General features: G+C 32.8%; 1 protein-coding gene across 2 annotated transcripts in view; it reads right to left on the minus strand.

The window, feature by feature from the left end:
• LOC145287885 (betaine-homocysteine S-methyltransferase-like) overlaps positions 1–12,075 on the minus strand; it is a 71,226-nt gene that overhangs the window by 1,249 nt on the left and 57,902 nt on the right. For both annotated transcript variants that reach the window (XM_080135801.1, XM_080135802.1), the window contains 2 exons: positions 9,747–9,908; positions 2,952–3,154 (listed from right to left, as the gene is read on the minus strand). In XM_080135801.1, the coding sequence (XP_079991927.1) occupies positions 2,952–3,154; positions 9,747–9,908 (365 nt within the window). The remainder of the gene's footprint in view (positions 1–2,951; positions 3,155–9,746; positions 9,909–12,075) is intronic.

Raw genomic sequence — 12,075 nt, forward strand, 5'->3', positions numbered from 1 at the left:
GAAACATGTTATACAATTTTAATCAAATGATTCAATTTTTTTGCTCCTGAAATTTTTGTTTTCAAAGAAGACTGATTTTTTTCTCTTCATTTTGTTGGTGGTATTAACCCCAAAAAGTCAACCCCCCTCCCTCCGTTAAGAAAAGAAAAGGTATATATCTGATGTTATTGATGGTTGTTGTAAAGTCTGAATCAATGAGTGTTGTGTGGTTGTCACAAATTTTGAATAAAGAAACTGGGTTGAAACTTTGGAAACATTTTATAAGTTTGATTTGAAAATTTAGAAAACCAAATATTATAAAAAATTTTATTAAAAAATTGATTTTAATCATTTAATAAAAATTATATGACATTATTCGAATTTCTATATTTCCAAATTACACTTACAAAATAACGTTTTCAAAAATGTGACTAAGTTTCTCTATTTTATTTTTATTTTTTAATAGAGCAATTTGGTTTATTAAGATTATAAATATTAGATTTTTTAATATAAAGTCTGATTTTTTTTGTGAAAGATAGGCAAGGGGGGAACCAGAGATTGTAGCTCAGACGAGCACTTGCCATGGAAATAATGATAAAACAATGACAGGCTTGCAACGTCCCTTCTGCAGGAAAAGGAAAAGGGCACCCCCCACTAGGTTACAAAGTCTATTTTGTACTTTGTCATGGCAGGATAGGCTGTTTTTCGAAGCTCCTGCCCAGATATGGCAGCAGTACTCCATCCTTGGACGTACTTGACTTTTATATAGATAGAGAATTGCATCAGTAGTGAGATATCTACTGGAGCAGTAGAAGGATCCGACCATTTTCCCAGCGACCTTGGCAACAAATTTGATGTACACTTCAGATCAGAAGTAAAGGTCAATCCCAGAAGCTTGTCAAAACATGGAGCCTCCCCAAGATGAGAGCCATCCATTTCAATTGATGCTAGATGGGGATCAGAGCGTTGATGATGTAAAGACAGAAGCTTGGTTTTAGATGTATTAAAAGTAACCAGCCACCTCCTATTTCCCCATTGCACCATGCGCTCAAGATCAGAGGAGAAAGAATCAGAGAGAACTTTGTCATTTATGGCCTTTGATGTGTTGCCATAGATGGTCGTGCCATCAGCATAAATGTCAACAAATGATTGTTAATATGTTGTTAATTCTTTCATAGTAAAACATTATAACAGAAAGTTATTATTTATTATAATAAATAATAATGTATAAACAAATATATCTAAGCATACTAGGTTGTCTTTTAATACACAAAGAAAGACCGGCTATTCTCTTAAAAAATAACCAAAGAAAGTGGTGAATTACAGGTCAAATAAATAATAAGCACGCAAACATTGGCTGCTTAAAATGCGAGTAGAAATAAAGAATCTGATTGGCTAACTAGCAAATTTAACACCATGTGTATATATAAAAAATGCACAACAGTAATTCTATGCAATAGTCTGATGAGTCTTCATGAGGATGAGATGTGGAAAATTCTATGTAGCTTAAGTGCCATATATACTGTCATAACTTATTTTATATACTAGACAAATTGTCTAAACATACACGATTTAGTATAATACTAGAACTGATCTATGCTTGCTTGTTTGCACATTGAATGTTTTGAGATGGTTGGAGAAATGGTGAATGAGAAAAATGTTAAAATAGAATAAGAGGAAAGGAAGAGGATGACATAAATAAATGATGTAAATAAAGAAGAAAAGAAGATTAAAGTAATAGTAGTAGTAGTAGCAGCATAAGAAGAGTAAAAGGAAGACAAATAAAGAAAAAAGAACTTGCAAATTACAGAACATTATAAAAATAGTTACAGAAGATTCAGAGCTGGGAGCAAAATTAAACGTGGAGCTTTATTCATTACCGGGAAACATTGGGTAATGTCGGAGATAGTGAGCTGTTAGAAGTTAACTCCCTTGAACTGTAATTTTGATGATGTGTACTTCCTGTCTATGTTACATATAAACAGTGAATTGATGTGTATCTTTCTCTTTCTTTCTCAACATGTAAATAAAAGCTGATCACACATTTCTTATGTGTGTTATTGAAAAGGCCTTTCCAATGCATCTTTCCTTTTTTTTTTTTCTTTGATCGCCAACTTCCACAAAGTCTATACAAGGTATGTAATTATGTGATAGTTACTCAACAGGTAAGGCCTTTTAGCATGTTTTATCAGTGATGATCAATGATCTGTTGAGAAAAAAAGATGGCTACATGAACAAAAATCTCCATCGGATAAGACATAGCCAGCATGGAAAACGTTATGAGTGTTGGAATATGTACATAGAAGATGTTACCAAGTCTGCTGCACATAGGGTAGGCCTTCTCTACTGGACTAGAAAACTTCTTACATCAGCCGATATCTTATATCTCTATAAGGCCACGATTCGCCTATGTAAGGAGTATTGTTCTCACATCTGAACAGGCACACCATTCATTAGCCTCTTCCAAAAATATAAATAAATTTCTTACCTAACAGGCTCTAGCTCCTATCACATCATCATTGCATCTCTTTGCTTACTTACATGGAATGTCCTCAGATGAACTTACTGCACTTGGTGGTGGGTGAGATCTTTCTGCTAATCTGGCAGATCATGGGTATTTAATAGGGAGCATAAAATATTCCTGATCTGCCAGACTAGCAGCAAAATCTCATCCCTTCAATCTAGAGTTTCCGAGGCACCGGAAGATTTTGTTTACTCTGATAAGTTCATTCTGCAGACCACTTACCTTTGGAATTCCCTCTCTGCTCCCTTGACTGAACCAATATATAGAAATTTAAATGTAATGTGAACAAAGGTCTTACTACCAAGATCCTCATAAATTTGGCTCTTATCACAGTATAACTTTATGCTTCACTGGCAATATGCTTTGTTTCAAGTAAATAAAAAAACTAAAACAAACCTTAAAAGCTACTTTTTTTTTTTTAAACAGAATGATTTTTAGAGATACTAACCTGTGTGTCGTGTCCCACAATTCTCCACTATTTGGTTTGACTATGATTGGCTTGACAAATGAATGAGATTGAAGACTCTCCAGCAGATCGCTCACGTATGTTGGACTGGTACAGTTCATTCCTGCTGCCACTACACGCTCAGATATCATCACTTGCTTGATGGATTCTGAGAAGACGTCTCCACCACACGTGTGTTTACCATCCTTGAAAATCACAAGAGTCAAAGTAAGTTTTTGATGAAAGAAAAAATAAGTGAAACTAAAGGGAGAAGAAAAGGGGGGTGGGGTGAAGGAAATCTACAGGTAATCCAAACAATAGTGGTAGTAGTAGTATTATATTATATCCCGGGCAACATCGGATGTCCAGAGTAGAGAGGTGAGTGACCAACATTTGAACTGGTGACAATGTTATGGAAATAAACTGTTTTGATAACAGGAGAAGTTTTGAAATAGGACTGAAATTTAATGTAAAAATAATTAAGCCAAAAAAAAAAGATGTAAAACAATAAAATATTTAGAAGGATGTTTAATAATATAGAATTGGAATGTTTGGTTTTAATAAACAAAGATATGTGATAAAAAACCAGGCAACAATCTTTGATTACATAAGTTTAGAGACATCTTAGAAAGTTAGTTAGTATTCAGTTTGTAATGTATGTTCGAGAGAGATGGTCAACAGACAGGATGGCACTCAGCAGGAGCAAGATCAATAATTAAGATGTAGACAGGACTGTATCAGCATTCAACCTTTCCAAGATGGGAACAACATTCTGGAATAAAAGTTTGCCGAAAATAACGAAAGGTCTGTTGTTTGTGGGAGAATTTTCGTTGCAGCTTTTTGTCCAACAAGATCAAAGATGGGCCAAGTATGTTCCCTAATTGGCCAAATGTTGAAACCCCATAGAATGGGGTTCGTCCCTTTTGGTGAAGGTATGTCTTCCTTTGTCTGGCAAGAGACAAAAATGTTTATTCTGTTCCTTGTTTTTCATTATATGTGAACATACACTAGATAAGTTGTTTTGTGACATTTTGGAAACTAGGTGATCACATGTAAAAACATTTATGAAGAGCAGGCACACATTCAAAAAGAGAGTGTAGCAACCCCCCATAATGAACTATACTCTCTGGCGGATCAATGCTTCCCTGTAAGTTCTTCGGCCATAGACTGGCCAATCGATAGGCAGGGCGCATTGATCCTACTGTCCCCAAAAAGAGTGCAGGGGACATCCAACAGTCAGCACAGAGCCGCGAGCGAAGACACACCTTCCTCTCCTCCTCACCACAGCACAGAGCCACCACTATTATCCCGTTGAATAAATACTTGCAAATGTTTAATGTTAAAAGGAGTTTGTCGTTTTTATCGAGGGTTCTAAAAGATAAATAATTAGCTGGGGTACAACTACCCCACTAAAACAGTCATCACATACATGTATATATATGTACAGAATATATACACACTCCCATGGGAATTTTCGTTGCAGCTTTCTGTCCAACAAGATCGCTCACATATGTTGGGCTGGTATAGTAGTAGTAGTAGTTTCTTTTTAGTCAGAAAGGTTCTTAGGTTCAGTGAAGGAGAAATCCTTTTAGACTAAGGCATTTTATTTTTATTTTGTCTCAATCCAGAATGCTACTTTTTGGGAAGCTAGATTTCCTCCATATTAAAAACTCACCTTGTCTCTACTTCTATCCTTGTGGGGAAATAAGGCTCTCAGGTCCAGTATATATATATATATATATATATATATATATATCCCTAATGTGGGCTGCAACCACCCATTTAAACACATGGATTGAGCATTTGCTTACAGCACTTGGTAAATTGTCACCCATCTAAGTATGACCAGTGTTATTGTTGCTTAACTTTCATGATCTGATGGAAACTGATGTCAACATGATTTTAGTTGTAATCCATACAATGCAATAAAAATTCAATACTCAACATACATGAACAAAAAAGGAACAAACCAGAACAAATTCTCCCCGAACACTAGTTAATATAATCAATCGTCAATAATGCAATTTGTAATTCGATTGCCCTCCACCACCACACACACACCTTTTCTTCTTTGCAACCTCTCTTTCACAGACATGATGTTGGTAGTCTCATTTTTTTTTTATAAATACTATTATAGAATATGTTCTTCAGAATTGTCTGATATATTCTCTGCTTTATTCCAGTTCATTTGACTCATTGGTCAAGTGGTCTCCATCAAGTCATTGTAATACAGATTCCTATTCCATAACTGCAGGCTTGTGGAACTCCCTTTCTGCAGACCGTTTTCTTCCTAACTATAGACATCATCTTTTCAAGATTAAGGTCAGTAGACATTTGTTTTTTTTTTGTTTTGTTTTTTTTGCAATGATCATCTTTTGTTCTTGTTAGGTCCTTACATAAAGTGGCTTCATACCTTGTCTGTAACAACTTCCACAAACAAAGATGTAAAAAAACAAAAAACAAATACTAACAAACATTGATATGTGGGTAAATATCAGTGTGGAAATGAATACAAGCATGAACTAATAACTCAGCATGCTGCAGTTGAGTTCTGTCATAGCCACAACAACAATTTCACTTAAGATATTTTTCATGTGGGTCTCCCTATGAGTATCTAATAAAAAAAAAATCCAAAGAAACTAAAGCCAATAAGATAGAGTTAAACAGTTCAAAAGTCACAACATTCAATTACGATTGTTTTATAAATAATTTTTTTTATTCTTCTAGGAGCATCTTATTGTAATCAATAATCTAATATATAAACGGCTATATGTCTGTCTGTCTGCCTCCATGTTTTCAAACTATCTCTTCCAAAACTAAAAGTCGCAGAGCGGTTCTACAAGCCTCAAATGATTGGATTTTGTACAAGCTGTTCCTTTATGGATCTTTAGTCAGTTAAAATTGTTTTTAAAGGGTCAAAATTGAAAAAAAAAATCATTAAACATTTTGTAAATTCATCTTAGTTTATTTTTAATCACTTTATATGCATATGATGTTGGTACATTGGTATTTGAATGCTAGTTTCGGTTCTAGCTGACAGCACCTAAATACATTTTTTTTTTACTTTTGAAATCATGACTATAATAATATATATGAAATCTGGATAAATTAAAATATCATATTTAAGTGTATTTTACCCCCCCCCCCCCGCACTAATTACATGATAACTTTTTATTGAAAAAAAAAAAGAACAAAACAAAAAAAAAAGAAAAGAACAAAAAATACAATTCAAAATACTCATATACAAATAACTAATTTCAAAGAATATACACAGACATGAAAGTAAATTATGAAGACTGCTATTAGAGGGGCCTCATGAACCTAAGCAAGATGATATTATTTGGTTCGTCCGTTATTGCAGCAATATTTGAAAAATGAAATACTGAATTTCAAGTGAAACCAATGGTATCTATTGAATTCTCATGTCACAGTAATAAAAATGTCTCAAAACTCATGAAAAAAAATAAGGTAGCAAATTAATTATTAATGAAAACAGTTTTCGAAGACAATTAGCAAAAATTAAGTTTTGCTAAATTGGCCAAAGATTTTCAGTTTTCAGAAATATTTACCTCCCCTTTTTTTCCAATTAGAACTTTCTGGCTTCTTTTTTTAAAAAAATTCAATTTTCGTTAATTGTCTTCGAAAACTATTTTCCTTAATAATTAATTTTCTACCTTATTGTTTTTCATAGCTTTTGGATATGTTCATTAATGTGACATGACAATTCAGTAGATATTTTCAAATTTTGCTACAATAATGAAGAATCTATTATTTTTCCTCCGTGAGGGATTAGACAATAATTTGGTTAACAGTGGAAAATGGAATCCTGAGGTTTGCAGCAATTTGATGCTGATTTAATCCACCCTCATATTAACCTATAATATTGGCTTCAATTCGAATGCTTTTTTGGCCGGTGTCATATTTCTAATCCACTATAATATGGCTTCTCTGAGACTGAGAATTATAATCATTCTTTAGCTTATGCTTAAGTTGATAGAAGAGATGTATTGATATTTTAAACACAAAAAATGTTGATTAGTATAAATCATTGATTTTTTAAAAACTTTTACTGCTACTTTGTATAGCTCTGGATGCTGTCCGTCAGCAAATAAAGCAAGACTTTTAAACATGTGTGAATTAATTATTTATTCTTTTTATGTCTGTGAATAAGAGGATAATACATATCAAATTATCTTAAATATTTCATGAGAGATCTCAAATAACATATTTGGTATCTTTGTTTATTGTTTTGCTAAGGTTTCTGAATTTATTCAGTTTATTTGTTAAAATGTTCTAAATTACTCTTTTTTCTTAATGCGACTGGTATAGCTTTTGAATCGGACAAAACCAAACCGTTTTCTTTTTAATTCTAACCTACTCAAGTCATTTTTTTTTGTCTGGTTCAAAAGCTGTACCAGTACATTAAGTACATTTTTAACTTCACTAGATAATTCGTTCCAAGATACATTACTCTGTTGGAAAAAAAAAAAAGTTTGGTAGATTTAGTTTTTAAAATCTTTGATACATTTGTTAGTTATTTCGGTTGTATTCACTGTGACTTTATTTTTGCATCCTGTTGAAAGTTGAAATCTCATTTTTTTTTTAATTTGCACTTGCATCAGTCTGGCTCAAGGCTATCGATTGTAAGCATTATCATCAGTTAAATTCTTTAGCTTGTTTATTCTAATAACTTGTTTTCCACTTTTTTCAATTCATTTAAAGTAACTTTCCCCTTGTTCATGAATAAGACATTTTCTGATATTACACAAGCTCACTCCCCACATCTCATGGTTCAGCAAGTAAGCAATCTCCAAATTCCACATTTGTTTTACTGTTATCTGTATGAACTGGATGCACAAATAGTGCTCTGGAGAAACGATCCCTCTCTAAAGTCAAATCCTTTCTCACTATGGTAGGGGGTGGTTATAATGCAGTAGTGTCAGAGCTACCCAGGTAACAGGGTTCTGGTTCAAATTCAGGAAGAATCAGCATCCTTTAGTTATCTTTGCGTCTGCATGTGGTAAGCAATGGTACATCAAGCACGGAATCACAAATCAATGAAGTGTGAGTGGCAAAGTTGCTCCTGCACCATTTCTTTAATGTGTCCTCACTTTGCATGCAATTGCTGAGCTTTACTGTTCTCCATGTCTGCATGTCTATTTGTTAAGACTGCAGATTAACAAATAGCTGTGATCAACAAGAACTTCATGCAGGCTAGACAATCCCGAGGTACAATCTTTGTGAACTCTAAGCAAAAGTTTGACTTACCTAAAGACAAAAACAAAAAAAATCAAAGCAAGCTTTAAAATTAGCATGGAGTGTCTATCTTAGATTTGTATTCACTGAAACACATGTATAACAAAGATAATATGATGCCGATTACCAAATAGCTGTGACCAACAAAGAGGACTTCATGCAGACTAGATAATCCTGAAATGCATATATAACAGACAATATGTGTGGATTAAAATTCTTGAAATATTTAATCTAAATTAGTCTTTTTCCTTTCAAATGAGCAAAATCCCCCATTTGGGTTGCCACTTGCAATAACTCCTTCACAAGCAGCAATTTAAACTCAACTTAAATCCTAAAGCTGTTGCTCACCTCCATGGTTCATAAGATCATAAAGTACTCATCAGGGAGCGACAGATTTCTTCCAACCGGTGGCTGTGGAGAATTCTGAAGTGATGGGTATACTGACAGTTATTCTGGCAGGATATTGGGCATAAGATGATAGCAGAAAAATGAAAAATTGCTTTTGCAAAAGTTTCACTTGCCATTGTATGCCATAATTGCAGCAAAATTTAATCTGTTTTTATATAAACTCCTTCAAGACAAGAACATTTTTGTTATGAAAATGATTTTCATTTAAAAAATAAAAACAATCCAAATCAAAAGCAGACATTTGTATTGTTATCCTATGCTGCAATGATTACATGCATTCTAACCTATTGTTCTGTGAATCATACTCTAACCAGTGCGCCACAGATCCACAAGGACCCATAGCACAGTGGTTAGAATACTTGGAAAAAAATCAATTGTAAAATGATATTCTCATGAAGGTTGAAGGTTCAATCCTCAATGTTGGTGACTGAAAAATACTATTGCGAATTACTTAGGACCTCTATACAGTTGTGGCTGACAGAACGAGAGCATATTACCCCTGTGAAGTAAATAACGGGTTTTGTTTGTAATTCCATCCAGATTCCAGAGTTCAACAGAAACATTTTTAAGTTCAACAAGATACACCTGAAGAAGGTTGGAGGTACATCGACAGAAACGTTATGAAAATGACACTCAAGATAAGAACAGTAGTTCAAAGAATCCAAATATGAAAAAGTAATGTCACTCTTGCTTAGAAAGAAATACAAATTTAGGAATCTGATTGTTGGTAATTCTGATTTGAGGAAATCTTGAAATTTTCTTTGTTTTTTTGTTTTTTTTTGTTCCTTGAAAGATGTTGATTCAGAGATACACTTTTTGTTTGTTTTTTTACTCCCATCTTTGATCAATCGCCGATTTGTCTCTCTAACTTTCATACAAGAAATATGACGTTTCATTCTTATAAAGAAAACATACATGCAAAATCATCGGTTTCAAAACTGAAAATAACATTTGCTTAACCTTCTCAGTCAAAAGATTGTTGATCTGTCTTTCTTCTAATACTTCCTTAATTTAATCAAACAATGAATATCACGAGTGAATATTAAAAACACCAATCATCAAATCAGTTAATAAGTTTTTAGCACCAGTAAAACACCTCATCATGTCCCAATATGATTGATAAATTAACATTACTTTGCAAGAAAAGGTAACCCATCCTCTACAGCCAGGAATATCCTCTATGATATCTATAATGGCCAGGGCTTCAGCTAAGCAAGGAATTGTCTCAATAGCCAAAAGGTCAACTCCTGCTTCCATCAAAATGTCTATCCTTGGTTTATGCCAAGCTTTTAAGTCCTGAAAAGAAGTAAAAAAGAAAAGCATTTGTTAAGATTTCTATAAGGTCGGCGTAAAAGTTTTTGCCGATTTAAAATTTCGTATTGAAAATGAAAAATTATTTTTTTAAATCTTTATTCATAACAATAATGATTTTGTCCTCTATAATTTGATTCCATCTGTCAATGAGTTTATAAACACCTCACTTTTAAAATTCTTTAAATTTCGATGTGAATTTAAATCTAACTCATGTTCAGTCTCCTCTAAGGCCATCTAAAAAGGTTTTATAATTGTTGAAATAAGTGATAATCTGAGGGAGCTAGGTCAGGAGAATATGCAAGACGAGGCAAAATTTCCCAACCAAATTGATCATAAGTGCTGTGTAAGGACAAGAATTATCATGATGGAAGATGGCTCTCTATCTGTTGACTAAGAAAAGTTGTTTTTAGGGTAAACATGGGTCAGAATATTGCAGAAAAAATATGAATGATGCTTTAATAATCTGAAAGAAAACGTTATAAATTAATCATGGTGATATGTTTAAGCAATAAAAATATACATAAAATTAATTACAATGGTTTAAAATGCTCCTTTTACAAACTGACCTGGCAGAAGAAATTGGAGGATGAGAAAAGACTTTAAATCTAATACTATGAATTTGAAAAGGTTGGCCATACACTCATCCAAAAGTGAAATTCAAAGTGTGATATAATCATTGTGTCTTTAATTATTTAATATTAATTACCATTATGACTTCAAACAATTTATGCCTTGGAATGCATGCAACTGTTTATTTACTGTTATTCTCCTGACTGAGGCAATCATATAGACTGGATATTAAATACCACAAAAAGAGTTGATATTAGTGGTGGGACGATTAATCGGAATCAGAAATCGTAAGAATCGTTTATTTTGGGGAAATCAGAATCGCATCGTTAAAAAATACCTTAGATTTACGATTCTTTGATTATGATACTTTTATATTTTTAAGTTGAACTGTTTGTTTGAAATGAGATTAATACTGTCAAAAATTTAGAACTTTTCATAACATATTTAATATGATATACAAGAATTTTATTAACTACTTTAAACGTAATCTTTATTTATCTTAATGAGTTTTCTTATTCCATCACATACATAGGCGCTGTTTGTTTGTTTTGAAACTTCGATGCCCTTCTGTTTGCACTGTTGCAAAACTTTAGGGGCCGCGAGGTAACATTGTTTTCATTTGTAAGCAAAGTTTATTTATGTATAAAACAGCCCAACTACATCAAGTCCATGAATAAGTTGATAAATACTTAACCCTTAGAGAAAAAAAAAAATTTACAGTGCTCTTATTGCGAGTAAATCATGATAAAAATCAGTGGTTTTCCCAACTGTTGACTAACAAATAAGGAAGGGGGTGGGAGACTTATTTTTTGGCAAGTTTTTTTTTTTTTTTTACCGACATTCTTCTATTAGTTAATGAATGAAAAATCTCATTAGTAAATGAAAAATGTCTTGTCAACCTTTATATCTTTTAAAAATAAAACAAGCAAAGTCAAATTATTTAAACAATAAAAGGTTTAATAGAACAATATATGTACTTTCTATTTTCTGAACGAAGGCTGTTTCAGGAAATATTTCTAAAACTAAAGTGAAACTGATCATGTGGTATCAGTTTGCAAAACTTTGACAGTATGTCGGCTTTTTTGAAGTATCCAAAAACAAAAACGTTAGAACTACATATTATGCTGACCGACAGTTCTGCTTAAGAAAACTACAAAAGAAAACAATCATTTTGCTATCTGTTAAATAAATGTGGTAAGTGAATTTAATTTATTTTTCTTTTAGAAATTTACATTTCATTAAAATATTCTGCAAATGAAACAATTAAACATTTATTTTGGAACTTCTTTGCACAACAAAAAAATGTGAAAAATTTATTAAAAAAGGAAAAACGCTTAACTTTTTAAAAAATCCTTTGAACCCTAACTTTGCAAACTAACGAGTTACTCAGAGCCGTTCAACTAAAGGGCTGTAGGGGCTTGGTCGACATTCACTGATGCCTGGTATCAGTAGTGATGTAACTATAGGTAAATGTTTCCCAACCCCTAACAAAAAATAAAAATAAAATGATTGTCAGAAACAGCATTAAGACGGAGGTGATTTCAAAAGTTCAATAAATGACTTTTATTTAACAAGAGAA

Source organism: Euprymna scolopes, chromosome 11 (genome assembly GCF_053919585.1).
Source record: "Euprymna scolopes isolate OS-2025 chromosome 11, ASM5391958v1, whole genome shotgun sequence".
Taxonomy (NCBI): domain Eukaryota; kingdom Metazoa; phylum Mollusca; class Cephalopoda; order Sepiida; family Sepiolidae; genus Euprymna; species Euprymna scolopes.